Source organism: Colius striatus, chromosome 2 (genome assembly GCF_028858725.1).
Source record: "Colius striatus isolate bColStr4 chromosome 2, bColStr4.1.hap1, whole genome shotgun sequence".
Taxonomy (NCBI): domain Eukaryota; kingdom Metazoa; phylum Chordata; class Aves; order Coliiformes; family Coliidae; genus Colius; species Colius striatus.
The window spans coordinates 103,816,862-103,838,687 of NC_084760.1; the positions used below are offsets into that span (position 1 = coordinate 103,816,862).

At 39.1% G+C, this 21,826-nt stretch overlaps 1 protein-coding gene across 3 annotated transcripts in view; it reads left to right on the forward strand.

Annotated features, from left to right (window-relative positions):
- The window catches only part of GRM1 (glutamate metabotropic receptor 1), a 179,624-nt gene that overhangs the window by 96,159 nt on the left and 61,639 nt on the right, over positions 1 to 21,826 (forward strand). For all 3 annotated transcript variants that reach the window (XM_061990262.1, XM_061990263.1, XM_061990264.1), the window contains exon 3: positions 16,957 to 17,192. In XM_061990262.1, the coding sequence (XP_061846246.1) occupies positions 16,957 to 17,192 (236 nt within the window). The remainder of the gene's footprint in view (positions 1 to 16,956; positions 17,193 to 21,826) is intronic.

A 21,826-nucleotide genomic window follows, 5' to 3' on the forward strand; every position in this document is an offset into this window, starting at 1 on the left:
CACATGACTATGTGGGTCTGCTTATTTAGGTCTGACATGCCTTGATAGTCTCAGAACAGAAGCCAGAACAGCCAGATGTATGCTATTTTGATTGTAATTTATAAAGGGACTATGCTGTCCACAGCTAGGCATGGACAAAGGCATAAACACTTAGCTAGAGATAAGAATTGGATTGGATTTTATTTGGACAACCCCTTTGTCCAAGATTATCGCCCTTTCCGCTACCTAGTGGCCTTCTCTCCCTTTCTCTCATCTCTGAGTTTCATTGCCTAAATGTAGAGAGGCCAGGTAACCTACAACTCCTCAAAATCGTCCAGCTTGCTCTCTATGTCTCTCAGGAGAGAGAAAGGCAATGAGTGAGAGGATCTAGGTTTCCTCCTGAGCACAGTGCTATGTTGATGGATTTTTTCAGCTCTTGAGAAATCACTTTGTTTTTCAAGGCCATTTAACACTAGAAAAGTGTTAGATTCACAAAACCCAAACAGTGATCTCCCAGTTTCTATGTGCAGTACCTCAACTAGGGATGCCAAAGTGTCCAGAAGGGAATGTTCAGTCCGGATCTATTTCACTTTCCCCTACGTCTTTTCCCAAGAACTCAGAGCTCTCTGCATGCATGGCAAGAGTTTAATGTATGTTTTGAGTTGATGGAGATGAGAACTGAACAGGGTTCAAGACTACAGCTTTAGTTGGGATATACTGTGATACACTGTCAGAAATAAGATTCTGTAGTTCCTCTTTTCATGTCCCAGTCAGGAGCTAATTCATTTGAACACAGGGAAGGCATGATGGGACATATGCTGACACTCATTGAGATCTGGTGACTTTTTGTGCCAAGTCCAAGGCAGGTACTGGGAGAGCTGAGCTGATCGGTGAGATCTCCATGTAACTGGGAATATAGGGATTGTTCTGAAAGAAATGACTACAGTAAGTAGGTAATCAGATTTAATTTTATTAATCAACTACAAGTGTGTAGAAATATATATTCAAACGCCTACAAAAACATACATAGAAATAGCAATACAAAAATTGTTAAGTGCTCTCAAGGCCAAGGAGTTATTTACAAAATTATTTACTTAAAAGATGCAATACTCCTACAACTGTTGTATGTTCAGGATTCCCATCTTCTGAAGTACTAAGCAATATACAGGATTACAGAATGGTAGGGATTGGAAGGGACCTCTAAAGATCATTTAGTCCAGCCCCCCTGCTAAAGGAGGTTTGCCTAGATCAAGTCTCTCAGGAACACATCCAGGTGGCTTTCAAAAACCTCCAGAGAAGGAGACTCCCCAACCAGCCTGGGCAGCCTGTGCCAGGGCTCCCTCACCCTCACAGTGAAGTTTTTCCTTAAGTGAAACGTTTTTTATTACACCTTTTTTCCATTACCCCTAGTCGTATCACTGGGCACTACAGAAAAAAAGTATCACCTCATCCTCTTGACATACACCTTTTAAATACTTGTAAGTATAATGAGATCCCCCCTCAGTCTTCTCTTCTCCAGGTGGAACAACCCCAGTTCCCACAGCCTTTCCTCATAAGGAAGATGCTCCAGTTCCCTGATCATTTGATGGCCCTGCACTGGACTCTCACCAGAAGTCCCTTCTCCCTGTTGAGCTGGAGAGTCCAAAATGACACAGGACTCCAGATGAGGCCTCACTAGGGCAGAGTAGAGGGTGAGGAGAACCTTCCTCTCTTCATGCATCCCAGGATACCATTGGCTTTCTTGACCATGAGGGCACATTGCTGGCTTGTTATCAACCAGAACTTGTTAGCTTGTTATCAACCAGATCTCCCAGGTCCCTCTACGCCTGAAGATGAAATAGAATATGCATTAGAAACACTGCTTCTGATTTGCATTATTTCAAATTAAATACTGAAATTCCAAAGAGGTTTTTTTCCTCCTAGGAACTTGCAGTATAAATGGTTTCAAACGTATATAAGAAATACATATCAAAAGTTGTTGTGCGTAATTCAGAACATGATTTGTTCAGCCTGGCTGTTTGAGCATTCTTGTTTTCTGCCAAATGGAAGGATATGGCAGTAAGCTAAAGAAAAACAATGTGCAAAGAAAGGAAATTACAGCTCATGTAGAAGGAGTTAGCTGGTATGTTAGGAGAAATTGGAGAAGTTTATATAATTACAACAAGAAAAAATAAATAGCAGAAAGAAAGTAAATTCATGAATAAAGATAGAAAATAATGAGTTTAAAATGACTAAACTTGCTGCTGTTTAAATCTCTCTCAGGAGAAATACAGATGAGGCACACAGGCATCTAAAAATATTGTAGGACACTGCAAATATTACAGAACCGCAGAATGGTAGAGGTTCGAAAGGACCTCTAGAGTTCATCTAGTCCAACCTCCCTGCTAAAACAGGTTCATGTCAATCAGGCCACACTAAAATGTGTCCACATGGGTTTTGAAAAACTCCAGATAAGGCTCAAAGCACTCCCTGGGCAGCCTGTGCCCGGGCTCCCTCACCCTCACAGAAAAATAGTTTCTCCTCATGTTCAAGTGGAACTTCCTGTGTTCCAGCTTGTGCCCATTGCTCTTTGTCCTGTCCCTGAGCTCTACAGAAAAAAGACTTGCCCTATCAACTTGACAGCCACCCTTTAGGTACTTTTAGGTATTTATAGGTATTAATAGAGTACTCCCTCAGTCTTCTCCAGGCTAAACAGTCCTAGGTCTCTCAGCCTGTCTTCTTTGGGAATGACATTTTATTTCTACCATCATGACATAAGTTCAGTTTCCCTTCTATTCTCTGCAAAAATACAGTTTCCAAGTCATAACTGAGTCCTAGTGAAAGTGTTATGATGTTCTAGCACTCACATTTTACCCAGTTCAAGCATATTCTTGACCAATACTGGATCAAATTCTAAATTTGTTAAGTTCTATATTTACTTTTAAAAAATATTATTCAGAACAGAAACATTCATTTATATTATGTTGGAGTTCGTTTAACATTGTTCTAGTGATCTCATTCCTTGAACTGGATCAGTCTTCCAGGGACAGTTCTATTTTTCCTCTGCCAAAACTATGTAGTTTCCATTAATACAATACCAGTCTTTCAAAGCTAATTCTTTTTAACTGATGTGGCATCCTTCTACTGTATTGTATTTCAGTAGGGATTAACAAGTAGTTTTCCTTGCACAATCACTAGCTGTGCATATGAAGATAATGTCTCTCATACAAAAGGTAGTAGCTGATAAATAAAGTAATTTTCTTCATCCAATTTGCAGTTTTATTATTTTCCATCATTTAAATAATGACAATTTCTGTAGGCTTTCATCAAATGAAGTTCCATTAGCTATAGAGTGGGAAAATGTTGAGGTCATCGAGAGTAGAAAAGAAGAATAGCTGAGGAGATAACAGACAAGCAGATGGGAAAGAGAAAAGGGTGCAGTGACAAGGGATTGTTTGGCCACAGTGGTAGTCACTGTATTGGAGACAGTAAGTGGTCCTATTTCACATCATAGGAGACAGTGTCACAGGATGAAAACTGGTTGGCAAAGAGAGCTAGCTCCCATTTATGTGGTTCCCCTTTGGCATATGTCTGTGGTGTCGGCCTAGGCAATACAGAGCTGCACACCTCCTTCCTTTTCCTTCAATAACTTCAGAGTGAAATCCTCTGCACAAATTTAAAAAAATACTGTTTTTAATTAATTAGTAAACAAAGTCCGATTTAAAATATGGGTTAATTTGCTGAAGAGCTATATTTTTACTCCATTTAAAGTAAAAATGTAATACTTTATTTCATAAAAATACTGTAACTGAATGGGGTTTTTTCCCATTCTTTCCATCAGCATTGTCTCCTATGTTTTGTCAAATGGGGCATTGGGTTAAATATTTTTGTTGTCTTACAGCTGGATATCTGAAAAGGTGATGACCAACAACAAAGGTGACCTTGATATTATTCTCATATTTCTTCCTTTCTCCAGGTCACCAATATCTACTAATACTGAGCAATGTTGTTTATTTTCTGCTGTACTCCTCAGATAATGTGGTGCCAGATCCCATTTGGAGGATTCAGAATCAATTCCATGGCATTGACCATGGATAAATCATTTTCTCCATGTAGAATAGCTGGTCTCTCAAGGGTCAGGACACAGACTGTCCTCTGTATCCACTCCTTTTGCCTGGGTACATTAAGCCTATCCAAGCTTTCGTTCTTAGTTGGATGGGAAATAAGGAGTCTTCATACACTAGGAATCAAGTAGAGAAGTAGAGGACTAAATAAATGTGGCCATCAGTAGACAGTACAAGGTAACCTGGAAATCTCAATTTTCTTTATGTATCTCGTGCTACTACATGAAGCAAAGTGACAATTAGCTATTTTGTGTGAATCCATGCTCATTGCTCTTCTCTGGATTCATGAGTGGAAAAGGAAAAGGAATTCTCACTTGCTATGTTATAAACTGCTTACAAACTCTTTCCTGATTGTGCTCCTTGTGCAAAAGCCAGACAAAATCAGGTTCAATTTTTTAAGTTTACTTCAGTTTTTCATTAGTAAGTTGTGACATCATCATTAATTAGTAAAATTTGATCCTAGGAACACTTTGATTGTTCTAGGGTCAATAGATTAGTAGAACATAAAAGAAATTTTTGCTTCCAAACCAAAAGCATAAAGCTTAAGTTACAGTAGCAGATTTGTTGTCTCCCTAGTTACATAACTTATACTTTCTCTAATTACCTGAAGACAATGTCAGGAACGAGACAAATTACTTAAAGAGAGAATGCATGGACCATACAGCTTGCTGAGCTATAAGATCTCCAGGGTTCACTTCCAACCCAAAAGCATTCCATGACTGCATAAATAAAGGGAAAAAGCATAGCCTCTACATCAGATGCAAATCCCCCATCTGTTTTTGGAAAAGCTGAGATTTAAGAGGAGTTTCCATCAGAAAATCATCTCATATCAGAAAAGAGATCTATAACTATTATCTGAAGGAAGACTTTGAATTAAGTACAAATTGGGTTCTAGAAGGAAAACAGCTGCCACCTCAATCTACAACACAGCATTAACAGAGAATCATGTTTCATCCATTCTGAAATTAATCTGATTGTATTGTACATTAATTTGGTGGTTTGATAATTTGAATATTTTAAGAATGGTGGCCTTCTCAATTGTGGTTTTGCTATATTTTGCATTCTTATTTGGTCTAATGAAATATTTATTCAATGGTGCATTTACTTACTTAGAGGTTTGCTTGACCATATAAAAAGTACAAGGAAGTATTTTACCCCTGCAATTTTAAGTATGTTTCAAGTACCAATAAGAACACATGTAGCAAGATTTTGGCAAATCACTCCAGCCATTTTCTAAATGTACATCTGTTCAATTCACAATTTTTAGTAGTATTTATAATAGATTTTATAATTTATAACAGTTTTTAATATTTATAACAGTTTTATAATTTTTTCATAGTATCTTCAGTATTCCTTTCTGATTAGCATAACTTAAAAAGAAACCTATCACTTGTAGAAAATCTTTACTTACATTGTGCTCTCAAACACTTGGTTAAGTCTGCATATTAATCAAATTTTTCACAGAAAACACCCCCAAAAATTCAATAGGTGCTACTTCTAACTTCTAGATAGTCAGGCTTGTAGGCAGATGTTGCTGCATGTAAACTCCCTATTTAAGTATACATCTCACTACAGCTATTGCGTGCTCTAGATGCTATAAAATAAGTTACTATGGGATGAAATGCAACATCTTTCTCTAGCAGGAACCTGTGTGGATATTTTCTTTATATCAGGGAGTATGTGCCATCCTAGCTCTCTCAGTGATGGCATGCAAGCGTATCTAGAAGGAGTAAAACTTGAACAATAGCTTTGCCAAATGACAGAGCCAACGGAAAGGACATAGACACCCAATGAAAAGATTAGTGTTACTTTACTGTGTGCTTCAAAATGTTACATAAAATAAGATGATGCATTTAGTTACAACAATAAGCCTGTTACGCTCTAAGCAGCAAGGGGCATAGGCAATGTAATGCACTTAATAATTACTATGTAACTATAGCAATAAAAGAAAGATACAGCACCAATTGCGCTAATACTTTACCATCATCCAGCCCTAGAGTCACTGGGGAGCCCCAGTTGCAGAGAGGATCAGAAGAGCCTTTCCCAGCAATTGGGAGGTGCTAAGCAATGTTTCAGCTCATAGGCAATGTCTCTAAAGGCACTGAAAGAGGATTCCACTTTTATATAGTTGAGTAAACATGCAAATTTCAAATACAGAAACATCTGCTATCATTCTCTCTGTTGGATTCCATCCAAAGCCTGGCCAGGACTCAAGAAGGAACCAATGGGAGCATAGAATCGTAGAATCATAGAATGGTAGAGGTTAGAAGGGACCTTTAGAGATCATCTAGTCCAACTTCCCTGCAGAACCAGATTCACCTAGCTCAGATCGCATAGGAACATGTCCAGGCGGGTCTTGAAGACCTCCAAGGAAGGAGACTCAACAACCCCTCTGGGCAGCCTGTGCCAGGGCTCCCTCACCCTCACCGTGAAATATCTTTTTCTTATATTTAAATGGAACCTTTTGTGTTCCAGCTTCATCCCATTACCCCTTGTCCTGTTGCTAGCTACTATAGAAAAAAGGGATGTCCCAACCTCCTGACACCCACCATCTAGATATTTGTAAATGTTAATAAGATCTCCTCTCAGTCTCCTCTTCTCCAGACTAAACAGCCCCAGTTCCTGCAGCCTTTCCTCATATGAAAGATGTTCCAGTGCCCTGATCATCTTGGTGGCCCTGTGCTGGACTCTTTCCAGAAGTTTTTTTCCTGATTCTCCTCCCCATCCTACTGGTGTGTAGGAAGTGAGTGAAGAACACACTCACTGTGGTTCTTAGGGGCTGACTGAGATTAAACCACAACACACTGGAAGGGTTAGGTGCCTAGTTGACTCAATAGCATAGTATGATGGATATTTTCCATATCAATATCTAATGAATGCTTTAGAATATTTGAGTGGAAAATATCATATTTGTGAACACTTATAGTAATCAGTACTCAAGTAACCACAGAAAGTGAAAAAGAAAGAATGGCAGATATAGTCAAATTTAAAATAGCTTCAGTAGAAACAGATGTTTATGGAAATATTAATGAAAGTTAATGTATATTAGATTAACATCTTCATAAGTTTTGTGATTTTATCATGGATTCCATCATACTTTGCCTTTTGTTTTCCATTTTGAAGCCCATGTTGGTATGCTTTGGTATGGAATGGATAGCATGCTCTTATCTACAGCTACCAGTTTCTCTGCAGACATGGTCTCAACACAAAGTAAGGAGCAGTTCCAGCATAGATATGTGTGCAAAGGTTTGGTTTTGAGCATGAGAGTGGAAATAGCATTCCAGAAACCTTGTAGAGGTATAGAAATAGGATATATATGAATCAGTAATAGCAACTTTATGCAAGATATAAGATATCCTCTTTAGATCTGAATATTTGAAATTTTATCTGATTTTGAAAAACAGCCTATAAACTCTGTAAATATTTCTCTTAAGCGTTATCATATAAGATGGTTGCAATAAGGAATGGCTTGAGGAAATTATGTAGGAATATAAATCACTGGAAAAAATCTGGACTATCCTGTGAGAGTCAACATGTTAAATCTAAAGGCTGTAATGCAAGGTTGTTTTGAACTTAGCATAGTTTGTGTGAAAATGGAAATGGAAATGTGATTCTTAGATGTTTCTGTATTTCCCTGCTTCTCAGCACCACAACAAAGCAAGCAAGGAGAGAAGAAAGGAAAAACACTTTTTCTTTTTCTGCTTGTGGTCAAAGAAAACATCTATGAACTAACCTTTTAAGGAAGGGCAAGAAATTCACATCCAATTATCCAGCAAAGTCTGCTGGAGTGCCATGGAAAAGAGGGATGTGTCTTTCATGTGTGTATACCTGTCTCTTTTTGTGTATTTCTAGCTTGTTTCCCCTCCATATGATATCTCTCTTTCCAGTTCTTCAGATCTGACCTCAAGACTTGAGTAGTTTGTGGTTGGCTGGAGCAGAGGTAGGAAGCATTCTGTTCCTCTCTACACCTTGGCATGGCTGAACAGAAAAGACCTCAGTCCCTTAGACTTTCAGGCATCATGGAAGTCTTAATAAGAATATTTCTTTTTAATTATCATCCCCAAAGAGATACTACAGTTGAACTCTCTGTGGCATGAACTACCTCTTACTATCCATATTCATTCTTCAGTGGAGTCTTCTTGCACACTATTTGCAGCACAGAAGCAGAAAAGGGATGAAAAAAAATCCCCAGGAATGGGTCAGCAAAGATAAACCTCTCTATTTTCAGATTTAGATGTTAAAAATCTTGAATTTGGCTGCATATATGGGAGCCCAGGGACATCTTAAACAATGGTACAATGCTAAGATTAAGGCTTCTTATTTCTGTGTATTTGTTTAAAATTGGATACTCTTCCGCCTCCCTACACACATGTTTTCATTTAGAAAAAGATACTGCACTTTCATGATGCGTCACGTGGTGAATTTCAAATACACAGTGCAAAGATTCAATCCCCTTGACACTCTGGGGTGAAAGCATATGTACACCTTTTGGAAAATCAGCTATTGCCTTAGAGAATATATGTATGGTTGTTAATTTTCCAAGATATGCACCGTTGTACACCTTTGAGAATAGTAAAACCTATCCTGCATGAAACTAGTAACCACATTTACAAAAAGCTGCAGATGCCAATCCAAGTCAAGAATCTCCACAATAAAGACTCCCCAAGATAATGCCTGCATGATAGGCAGTTGAATTGTTATGTAAATCAGATGCAAATATATGTAGTGCATATGATAATTAAAACCTTCCTAAATACATATTTGCAAAATACAATCCATCATGGTCCATAAGGTTATAATCTACATTTTTTAAATGAACAGTCCAAAAACTGAAAATTCACACAAAAGTGAATGATGATCATGTGAAACATAATGACCTATCATTTATCAACCTAAGTTCTTTACAGAGTGCCACTCATTCAAAAAAAATCACTAATTCACCGAATAAAAATTGGAAGCCCTTATCAACAATTCATGCTTGCATAAAATACAAGAACTAATGTGCCACTGTGACTGTGCTCCTTCAGTAAACTGTGGATGGGAAATGAGAACTTGTATATGCAATATTATACGACAGAACCTGGCAAGAACAGAAAATTTACTAAGAAATATGGCAAAGCACTTGCAGAAAGTGGCCTTGGGAATTACTTTTAAACTTTGTCTTTCAGTTTCTCTCAGAAAATAGCACCACCTCTAGGCCATTAGAGTTCAAACCATGATGGATACATGTATCTGTCTCAAAGGGAGAAGAGTTAATTGATAAATCATAATAGTCTCTTTCTGAGTCACGCTGGTGGTCTCTAGAGATGACCATCCAAAGTCCTGACCAGATCTGATATGTTCTTCCATCCGTAATGTATGGCAGGATTACAATCTACACAGGCACAGTAGTGCTATGTGAGTTATGAGTCTAAAATCAATGACTGCATAGTTTGCAAAACTGGTTTTCACACAATCACAGAATGGTAGGGATTGGAAGGGACCATCTAGTCCAACCCCTTTGCTAAAGCAGGTTTACCTAGATCAGATCACACAGGAACATGTCTAGGCAGGTTTTGAAAACCTTCAGAGAAGAAGACTCCACAACCTCCCTGGGCAGCCTGTGCCAGGGCTCTGTCACCGTCACAGTGAAATAGTTTTTCCTTCTGTTTAAGTGGAACTTTTTGTGTTCCAGCTTCATCCCATTACCCTTTGGCCTGTCACTAAATACAACAGAAAAAAGTGATGAGATCCACCCCCTGCCCCCTTGTCTCATCTTCTCCAGACTAAACAGCCCCATTTCCCACAGCCTTTCCTTGTATGAAAGATGTTCCAGTGCCCTGATCATCTTGTGGCTCTGCACTGGACTCTCACCAGAAGTTTTCTGTCTTGAGCTGAGGAGCCCAGAACCAGACACAGGACTCCAGATGAGGCCTCAACAGGGCAGAGTAGAGAGGGAGAAGAACCTCCCTCGACCTGCTGGCCACACTCTTCTTGATGCATCCCAGGATGCCGTTGGCCTTCTTGCCCACGAGGACACATTGCTGGCTCATGGTTAGTTTATTGTCAGCCAGGACTCCCAGGTCTCTCTCTACAGAGCTGCTCTCCAGCAGGTCACTCCCAGCCTGTACTGGTGCATGGGGTTGTTCCTCCTGAGGTACAGGACCTTGTCGTTGTTGAACCTCATGAGGTTCCTCTCTACCCAACCCTCAAGCCAGTCGAGATCCCACTGAATGGCAGCACAATCTTCTGGGGAATCAGCCAGTCCTCCCAGTTTGGTGTCATCAGTGAACTTGATAAGGGTACACTCTGTCCCCTCATCCAGATCGTTGGTGAAGATATTGAACAAGACTGGATCCAGAATGCATTCCTGTGATGCTTTCAGATGATTTGAGTCAGGACCCACCTATGAAGATCAAAACATAGGAGAAATCTAAAGGATACAATTTAAGGTAAATTTGAGCCCAGCACAGTTTGTGGTGGAAGGTATAAATCCCACAGCACCTTTTGATGCCTGCTGCACAATACAGATAGCTTGGGAAGGTGATGGCTTTTGCCTACCTCCATCTATGCCTGCAGGAACAAAACTACAGGCCTAGAACAATGTCCCCTTCCCCCTTTGTTGTTGTTGTTATTGTTTCAGCTAACAAGATTTAGTGAATATATTCTACTGTTTTTAAGGAGGTCAGTCAGTGCTCAGCCAGCCTTAGGTTATAACATTGCAGCCTGATCTTGCCAACAGTGAGATGCAGGCTTACTATAGCCTTGGAACTAATCTCCTATGATTACCAGGACTTGTCACACATGTAAAACTGTGCTTTTGAATAATTCCTAGTTTGACAACTGAGGAAAGCTCTCCCACCTTTCAATGCAAGTGTGTAGTACTGATGAATTAGCAGAATGACTGAACATAAAAATGTCCTTTTTTCTTATGTTTGAAATAATGCTTATTAACAATAAAAATCAGCACCTTTCAGCTGACATTGGTGACTACTGGGATTGTTTGATAAGGCATAAGCCTGAGGAGGAAAGTCACTTTGCCAGTTGCTGACTTGAGAATACTGGACAGTTTCGATTTTCTTTACATGGCACATTCTGAGGCATATGTTACTCAGACACTGAATATCTGTTCTCCTTCACAATAAGGTAATTCTGTTTTTTCTTTCCAGTACATCAGACTGGTGAAATATTTTTTAAAAGTCTACTCCCAGAAGAGGGGAGCTAAGCAGCCAGCTACAGAACAGTTTGTGAATCACTCTGGGCCTGATTCTACCACCTGTGCTCATATAGCAGCACTGATTTTTTTGGTGAAGCTGCCTATGACATTGTTCACGTGCCACGCTGCTGCTTTTCAGGCTGGCCTTATACTAAGCTCTGATTTTCTGTCTGTTCTGCCAGAAAAGCAGGCAGGAGGCTGTCACAGTTGTACAACTCCTGCATATAGGCAGGAGAATCTGTGCTGGATTTTGCAGTGAGACGCTGTCAGAAAAGACTTTTAGAAAAAGAGGAAATTGATTTTGCAGGCTTCCAGGTCTGATCAGCTTTGGAAATCCAGAGCATTGGCATTTATCAGAACTAAATAATAATTTATTTAAACTCTATTTATCTCTATTGAGGAATTTTGAAATGAGGTGTTTTGGTGTTTTGAAGTGCCTCTAAATAAGCAGTGGCTGAGCACCACACAGAATGTTCAGCCTTTTATTTATATAATCCAGTATATAATAATTGCCCTTAAAAAATGAAAATATTGACATATATAACAAAATGGCATGTCACTTTATTAAATTTTGAATTCTTTGAATGGTGCTGTCCTCATATTTAAATCTATTAGAAGTTTAGCATAACAGCAGGCCAGCTGGCAGGCTTGAGAGAAATGGTAAGAAGGCATTCAGAAACATGCTCTGTGGAGCTATATATTGGTGTGACAAAGAAAGTATGTTGATATAGGCTTTAGTTTTATGGGAAGGAGAGAAAGACAAGAATATAGACCTTGATCCTTTTGTGTGCCAATTATAGTCACCTAGGGCCCTGCTACTCTAAGTGGGATCTCTGCGAGGATCCTTTGTGAAGGTTGAAAGCTTGAAACCAATCTTTCCAGTTTGCATAGATATGACTACATGTTACATTGTTCTCAAAGTGGATAAAAACATCCACTAGCACAGGAACAAAACCTGTTAAAAATTATTTTAATATGATTGATTTATTTGATTTTATAATTACAAGAATATCTGCCATAGGCAGGATTATTGAAAAAATAATTAATTTAACACATATAAAAGGATTTTTGCTCCTAATTTATTTTATATATTTTACAACATGCCCAATATAGCATAAATAACCCCTTATAATGAATGCAAACTTCTTAAGAAAACATTACTTTAGCTAAAGCAAATGGAGTTGACAAAGCTGCCAATGATGCAGCCCTCCAGACAGAGGAATCTAAATCAGTTACCCTCTGCAACTTTGATCTATCAGGTCAAGCCTTGTAAGAGTGCAAGGATCAAATCACCAGTCAATATCCACAACTGACAAATGTTTTTCATTTTGTTTACCTGTGAAAAGGATGCTACCTCCTACAATAATCACCATGCAAGTAGTCTTCACAAACAACAGTGTGGGGTTTTTATGAATGCTTGTTTATTTGGAAAGAAAATCTGGAACAGGAATTCCCTTAGTCCTGTGCAGGGAAACAGAGAAGAGCTGCTGCTGCATAGTTTAAGAGTTAAATCCTGAGGAGATGAAAATAGAAAGCTTGATTGCTGGTTGGCTCATCAACCCTTGTGAGAAGCAGCTGACTGAGTTAATGTTTGGAAGAGAAGAGGAAATTTGACATCCATTACATTTCTCTTGGTGTTTCAGTCACAATAATATATGTGACTGCAATTCAGAAAACACAGGGATGCTAAGATGTCTAAGCCACAATTCAAAAACCGTCCATTGTCCATTGTCGCACATTAACAGAATAGTGGTTAAGGAAAATAATAGCTTTGTTTCTTCAAACTCAGTCTGTGATAATGGGAAATAGGACTTGAGAAGCTAGATGGGGTAGCTCTGAGCTTTTTCCCCTTTCTTCCTGATTTTTGTGAGTGAAAGATGAAATTTGCATTTGACATCATAGATGTCAGCACTCAGGCTGGGACTTGGATTGAAAGTGGCTTGTAGAATACCAGTGCCCATTCTGACTGTGATAAACACCACAAAACCATAACAAAAGCAGTATTTACTGGTTTAACACTTGCACACTTGTTCCTCCCTCACTCTTTCTATCTTCACACCTTAAATCCACTCATACTTCTTGAGCTTCAGATCAACTGTTGAGCAGTATGCTTGGCACATTTCAAGGTCAGACTGTCACACAAAACCTACAATGGACACTTATCAGGGAAGGCTGTTTGGGTGATAAGTATTGGGCCACCTCCTGAAATCTGCAGTAAAGGCATATAGAAAGATGGGTTTGCATGAAGTGCTACATGCGGTACCCCTTGCTACTCAGCAGGAAAAATGAAGGAAAGTAGGTGTAAAGTACTTGATTCTGACAAGAAAAGAATGGTATCCACTGCCCTGTTTAAAAAAAGTTTAATTTTTCTGTTGAAACAACTATTGGTCTTGTGGTCCTGTCTCTGACATGCACATTGTCATCTGGACTTCAACATCATGCTGTTGCTCAGCGTTAGAAATGTCATTTTTTTTTACAGTCTTCAGCAACAGCACTATGGATACACAGTTCCCAGACAATCCTCTTTTTATTATATGTTATTTTTTTAAAATACACAGTTGAAAAAAGGAATATAGGCAGAGATTATAACAAGGTCTTATGATCTTGTCTTTGATGAAAAAAGGAATATAGGCAGAGATTATAACAAGGTCTTATGATTTTGTCTTTGATAATCCTCCCACGGCTGCTGGTAGGGCTGCATAGCCCCCTTAGGGCACCTTTCAGCACAGCCAGCCAGCAGCTGCTAGGATAGCAGGAGCCCCCTAAGAGACCAGAGGACTTCTTTTTGCTTCCTTAACTTTAAAGAAAGAAGACCAAAGCTCCCATATGAACTTCAACAAATATGAACTTTTTACTCTGATTTCTGTGCCTTTTCTTCACATTTCACTGCACACTAAACTTATTAGGCAGATTTAACACTCTCAGGAATTTGGAGAGAGAAGAAAAACCGGCCAAAAAGAGACAAAGAATCATTAGATGATTGTGTTCCAATTTAGGGGAATTTTTCTGTCATCTCAGAGAACTTGAAATATACTTTCTCTTGACTTTGCAGAATTGCTCTGCTTTACCTTCAGAGTGAATGTGGCAATTTTCCAAGCCAAACTTACAGAGGATGGGAAATAAATCACTCTTATGTTTGGCTGGTAGGAATCCAAGCACTAGAGAAACTACATCCTTTCTTGAAAGTCTTGTAAAAAATGGCCTGATTTACTTAATCTTTTCAGCTAGCTAATGTCTCTGCTTGAGTATACATTTTGCAAGCCATAAACATTGTGACAAATAATGAAGTAATCATGCAATTAGGACTCAATTGCTTATGCTGTAACAGTGACCTCTTGCTTATTTTTCCCCCACATAAGAAGAAATAAATATTGTAGCTTTTTCTTCTGTCTGGTGCTAGTTTATGGTTTGAATCATGTGTAATCCAGAAAGTTCATTCTCCTGATTTTTACCTTTACAGGGTTATGTAGACCTTGGTCTGTCATGGGGCAGTCAGAGTGCATGGTACATTTTAATAGTTGTCCTCAGCATATGAACAAGTGTAAGAGTGGGGGATGCAGAAAGGATGAGCTGTGACTTCTTTCCTTCTACAAAACTTAAGATGGTCTAATGGGGCAAGATGCAGGGATGAACAAACTGGGGCTTGAACTCTGTACATTCTATGAGAACTCAAGTGTACGTGTCAGCCCAATACTGTGCCATATGGTTATCATTTGTGCTGTTCTGATTCGAGGGCAGGTGCTGAGTAACCCAGATTGCTGTGGGAAGAAGTGGCCCAGCAGATGCTGCTTGGTTCAGCCTGGCAGAGAGAGCCACTTTGGGGCACAGCATCATGCCTTACCCTGTTCCACAGATTCTTCAGGCATCCCTATCTCTCTCCTGTGACTTACTCCCTGCACCTCCCTGTGCTCTTCACTCTCACACCAAATGTGAGATGTAACATGCATATGCATGTACCTCATGCTGCTTGCCTATATGAAGACATTGGTCAATGGTTTGTAAGCTCAGAAATTTGAGTTCTATTGCAAGGCCTTGGCAAAGAGGGAAACAAAGAAAAAATCCTGGCTTAAAGGTGCTGTGCAGTGCAATCTTAAAATATGAGCAAGTGAGTCCTTGGGTCTAGGTTGAAAGGAATCTGTTGATCACTCACTCAATCAGTGAGTCTATCAGATGTCTCATGTCTTGAATTGAATAACTTCCCTTAACAGAGACTTGGTTGGTGTGTCCCATACATAAAGCATTCTGTATATGGACTTTCCTGTATTTCTATGGAAATTAGCCATTTTTTTCCAGGTGCCTACAGCACAGAGGCAGCAGTTAACATGAATGTCATCTAAACTATGGAGCTCTTCAGTTTGGTATCTGAGGTCCAAAGACTCACATGTGCTCAATACATACCTAATTCATGCCTGCTTGATTAGGACTGTAACAAAGCTTGCTACTTCAAGTCTTGTGTGTTTTCCATTGTTGAGTCCCAAGCACATCTATGCTGTCTGACAAATACCCTCAGCTGGTATGGTTTGCACTCTGACATTCTTCTTAGGGCTGTATAAGAGGATCCTATCAAGGAGCTTCTTTCGGTCTGTCTGTATTTCAGGATGCAAGCCTCTCTTGGGTGAAACGGAGGCTTCTGTTTTAATGGTCAATCACATTTTTCCTCTTGAGCTTTTTGTTGCTGAAAATGCTTCATCTGTCTGTTTTTTACAGCAACCCCTCTGCTGACTTGGTTTTCAGTGTATAGAGCTAGAACTGAGGTACCAGAATAACCTATTTCTCTCATGACATTTCCAGCATATTAAAATTAAGCAATGGCTGACTTATATTTGCACTTAAATTAGAATTTAATACCACTGTTCTTAGGGGACTCTAATACCTGGAGAATGACATTAAATCAATGGACTTCTTGTTAAAAGAACTAAACTAAAACTCAGATGCTAAGCTCAATGGACTTTTTGTTCAAACCTGTTAAAATAGACTTTTTATGAAATAATGATGTCAAGAAAAGAATTTTATCTTCTAGTTTTCCTATGTATCTCTTACATGAATAAACAGAGAAGTAAAATAGAAAGCCAGTGTTTGTTAGAAATAAGAAAGAGAAGGAGGAAAAACCCCTCCTGTTACCACAAATTCCATACAGTACAAGAATAGCATGTGGTTTTCTTTTTAGTTTGATGAACTTTATCAAGTATTCTTATTCCATTCTCTTCCATAACAATGCATTTCTCACTTTATATTTTATTTGAATTACTCTTCTAGCTGTAAGATCCACGCAGGCTGAGATTTCTTCTGCAAAACACACAGGATTCTGGCTCAGTTTCCTTTCCATTGATATTAATTCTTTCAGTTTCCACTCCTTGTAGGACAGCCTAAATAAGGCAGAATCTCTTCAGTCATAAAGACATCACACAAGAAGCTATGTCCAAAAATTGTTTCCAGAGGGACAAGGAAAAATCCTCATTGTTATAGATAAGTTAATGAGGACTCTATGAAATCAATCAGGCTGCTCATTACAAATCTCCATCACTGTGCTTTCTTCTTTCCTTCTCTGCCTGAATTTTAGACATACCTTTAGATTCCTCCTTAATCACTTGCTTCCAAGGGTGCTGGCCTGCCATTGGCTCATTCTTTTCCATAAGCTTCTTGTCTTTGTGTAATAAGTGGGTTTTTTTCCTCTTTCAGTGATGGTTGGGCAGACAGAGATGAAGTCATTGAAGGTTATGAACCTGAAGCAAATGGAGGCATCACTATCAAACTGCAGTCTCCAGAGGTCTTATCGTTTGATGACTACTATCTGAAGCTGCGTCTGGACACCAACACCCGCAACCCCTGGTTTCCTGAGTTCTGGCAGCACAGATTTCAGTGCCGCATCCCGGGACATCCACTAGAGAACCCCAACTTCCAGAAGAACTGCACTGGTAAAATATCAACTATTTATATATTGGAGTCTGTGCTCTGTAAGAAATTTGTCTTTGGGTTTTTGTTACTTTTTTTTTTTTTTAAATACATAAATCACTAGTGAAAAGTGCCAACACTGAATTGTTCAGATATAATTCCCTACTCTGGTGGGAGCATGTTTAGCACTGGTTGCACTGCCTCCTCTCTATTTAGTTAATCTCTGTTACGGAGTGACTTATAGAATCATAGAATGGTAGAGTCGGAAGGGACCTTTAGAGATCATCTAGTCCAACTCCTCTGCAGAAGCAGGTCACCCTAGATCAGGTCATATAGGAACATGTCCAGGCAGGTCTTGAAGACCTCCAAGGAAGGAGACTCCTGTTCCCTTTTCATTTCTAAGGCTGAGGATGAAAGAAATGTTCAAGTTTGTAATATGGCTTGTAAAAATTAAGTAACCATTGAAATTTAATAAAAGTAGGAGCAAATCTAAACTTTTTTTTTTCCTCAAGATCAGCTTTTCTGATCAATTGAGTAATCAGGAAATTCACAGACAATATTATGTCAGAAAACAAATTTTAAAGAAAATTGATGAGTCCTAAAATTGACCAGTCATTCACCTTTCCTTTCCTTTCCTTTCCTTTCCTTTCCTTTCCTTTCCTTTCCTTTCCTTTCCTTTCCTTTCCTTTCCTTTCCTTTCCTTTCCTTTCCTTTCCTTTCCTTTCCTTTCCTTTCCTTTCCTTTCCTTTCCTTTCCTTTCCTTTCCTTTCCTTTCCTTTCCTTTCCTTTCCTTTCCTTTCCTTTCCTTTCCTTTCCTTTCCTTTCCTTTCCTTTCCTTCCCTTCCCTTCCCTTCCCCTTCCCCTTCCCCTTCCCCTTCCCCTTCCCCTTCCCCTTCCCCTTCCCCTTCCCCTTCCCCTTCCCCTTCCCCTTCCCCTTTCCCTTTTCTTTTCTTTTCCCGTTAAAACATTTATAGATTGTTTCCACCATGTAGCACTCATATAAAAAATGTGCTGTCCTATAGATAGAGGTAACTTTCACCTCATAGCCAGAGAATTGTTATCTGTGTGTAAACAGGTTTTCTCTTCTATGGAAAGATCTACTTTAGTAAGACTAAATTTATTACTAAATTGAATGAGAGGTCATCACTTCGTCCTGAATATTTTTTTTCAATTATTTTCTTTGTAGTTTTTAAATATTTAATTTCTAGTCAAAAAGGTATACTCTGATAGCAAAGAAGTTACTTCATTAGAAGAACTAATAAAGCCTGGCTTCCCATGGATTTCTAGCCTATTCCTTACATCTCCACCTCACCTATCCCATAGCAGTAATCTCAGTTGGTCTTCATTGCTCTCTCAACTGTATTCCCATTGTGTTCCTAGTTCTTCTCTTCTCCATCAATAGCACTTTACAACTGCTTCCACGTTACCTTTTGTTTCCCACCAGTGAGACATAGGTGAGACATATCACCAAATACTGTCACTGTCTCAAAACTGTCCTGACATGCTGACTGGCAGACAGGCTGTCCCATCTGGGTGCTGAGAGCCTAATGGCAAGCAAGACAGGCTAAATAAATGTTGAGGTTGTACTGATATTTCTGCCTCAAAGGAGTCATTAACTTTGGACCCTGCCAAAATATTGATCTATGGTATACATATTTAATTGGCTTTCAGATTGCTTCAGCTGAGATAAAGGAGTTAGTATAGGCCAACAGAGGCAAAATGACTAAGAACAGGTCAAACGATGGATGCACAGTGCAAACACATAGCCTTCTTCCTAAGAAAGCTTAAAATGGCATTGTTTTATTCACTCCATTCCCATAAATTTCATGCCCTATAAACTCTATAAAGAGATCTCATTTCTGAGGAATCTCAGCAGCTGTAGAAAACATGCATAGTTTGTTATCCAGCCTCTGTTTTATTATGAAACTAAAAACTGTACACTTAAACCACCATAGTTGTTGCCCATCTGCTGTGTAAAAGGCAGATACCAGGTGGCAAGTTCAAAATGGCCAAGATGGACTACTTCTGCACAGAAAGTGTAGATGAGTGTTCAGACAATGATTGCTGCAGACTCTAAAATGTGCTTGAATCAAAAAGCAGTTAAATAATTTCATGGAAGAAACCCAATAAAGACTGTTTTATGGGGATAAAAAAAACCCAAACCAACCATCTCAAACTGGCTCAAGATATCCCAGAGCTGAAGCTACTGCACGGTGGAGAAGGTGCTGAAGAGGTGCTGTTGCTTGTCTGTCCTAGTGTTCTGTGCTTCCCTAGGTATCAGAAACAGATACAGGAAACACTATGTTTTGACAATACTAGGGAGACTCTGACAGTCAATGGTCACAATTTAGGTACTCGGACATCTTTCCATCCTGGCATATTCTGCAAGTTTTTACATGAAGTCTCAAAATGTGCAGTACTTTTAGGATTTGCTGAAAAGGAGTCAGTTCTTAAATTTGATGATGAAACACTGATAACTAAGTTCATAAGTGCCTCAAATCAACAAAGAGAAGCACTGAAGGATATCTATTCTCAATAATGGCATACCTACAGAATCAAGGGACCCACGTATCCCCAGTGAGTCTGGGGGGCAATAAGTTTCTTGAAGTTCACACAGCTGACTGGTGACTGGCACCACCAGAGCTTTTTACATACATATCATCTCACCTTTCTGCAGGGTTAAGAATGGCACTTCAAATAGGAAAAGCTTCAAAACTTGCTGGTTAAGCCTTTCTTTCCAAGGAGGTCTAGTACAATAGGGCTAAGAAACTTCTTTACCTCTCACAGGTTTGGAGATAGGCCTTTTTAACAAATTGTGTAAAAAATAAAGGGAGTCTAAATTGCTTCTTGCCTCCCTCATAAACTATTTCCATGCACAAATTTGAATGAATATGTGCTAATCAATAATAAGCAATAATATTTTAAATCCATTAAAAGGGCCAACAGATGACATTGTTTTGGTACTACACTTTCTGGTACTGCTACTACTACTGCATCACCCCAGGAAAATTATCAGTATTCAATATCAGTATTAAGTGCCTGAACTCCACTATATCTAAGATCCTGTAACAAGGTACATAGGGTCCTACATTTTGGAAAAAGATGAGTCCCCTGGGGTGTCAGGAGTCCATGCACATTTTCAGCATGCTTTATGACTCTCTGTGTCTGATCTGTTCGGTAGTCCACAAATGTACTGGTAGTCCTTACCAAGAACAAAGCACACCCCTACTTTTGCATAGACAGAAAATAATTTAAAGGCATTAGACTGCTCAGGTTCATCCTCCATGTCTGGAAAGTTAATATCTCAGGAAACTATCTAATGAAAAAGAAAACCAGAGACAAATATACTTGTCTTATTTAGGTGACCATAGTGTATTTACATTTACACAGCGGTGGGTTGCCTCAGAGCAGACAGAAACAAAAAAAGAAAAGGCAGCATTGTTCTCCAACCACCTTATTAAAAAAGATTCAGGGTACTTGGAGCTATCCATTTTGAAAAGGAGATTAATTACAAAGTTTGTATTTGACGATCTTCAATTACTGCCTGCCCAGTATAATTTGCTCATACACAACCTAATCACTGTACTGAGTGATTTATTCAGAATTGCCACTGGAATATGAAGTTCAATTTTTAGCATTCATGGATAGGCACGGACTTCTCAAGCAGTTACAGCTGCTGCATTTGCAATTTTTCACGTTCTGTTACTGTTGAATCAGCAGTAGCTTTAAATTCCAGGCTCTTTACAAAGCAAGAGAAAGATGGTTCCTAGAAATCCCCCTTCTCTGACAACAGGAATAATTGGTTGGATTCCCTCATCGAGTCCCTGAGAAGGCTGGTTGTGCCCTCCAGGAATTCTCAGGTTACATTGAGTTCTGAATATCCACACACATTTGGTAGAAAAAGTCTATCTGGTCTAAGAACTACTGGAAAGAAGCAAGTCCAAGTGCATTGTACTCTGTGAAGTTTGTGGGATGCCTAACAATTGACTATATTTTCAGAATAGCTTTTCTAGATGTACTAGGACTGTATAGTGATAGCACAAATTCTTGGGAACAGAAGACAATCATGGAGACTTTTGTAGTGACTGCTCTTTTAGATCATCCCTTATTGCAAAAATTAAATGAGTTACTTTTTGCACTTGGGTAGCAGTCAAATGAGTAGGAGCTATTTTGAACTCATTCTTTGTGAATGTTGTAGCCAAATGCCTCTCATAAGAGAATGCCTCTCTCTCTCTCTCCCTCTTTCTGTTTCTTCCTACTTTAAGAGATGTTCGTTCTCAACAAAATAGGATTCAAGTCTAGAAATTTTCTTATATGTAGATGTATTGGATCTGGTTGGCAAGGAGTTAACTTTCTCTGTAACAGCCCTCATAGTGATGTGCTTTGAATTTCTGCCTAGAAAAGTGCTGATAATAAACCAATGTTTTGGCCACTGCCAAGCATTGCTTGCATAGAACTGAGACTCTTTCCATCTCACTTGCCACTCCTCAAAAGCCAGTAAGCTGGGAGCGAGCAAGAAGTTGGGAGACGACATAGCTAGCACAGCTGACTCAAACTGACCAAAGCTTCCACATCATATGATGCAGTACTCAGCTATAAAAGCTAAGAGAGAGGAGGAGGGAGGGTGCATTTGTTAATAAGGCATTTATCTTCCAAA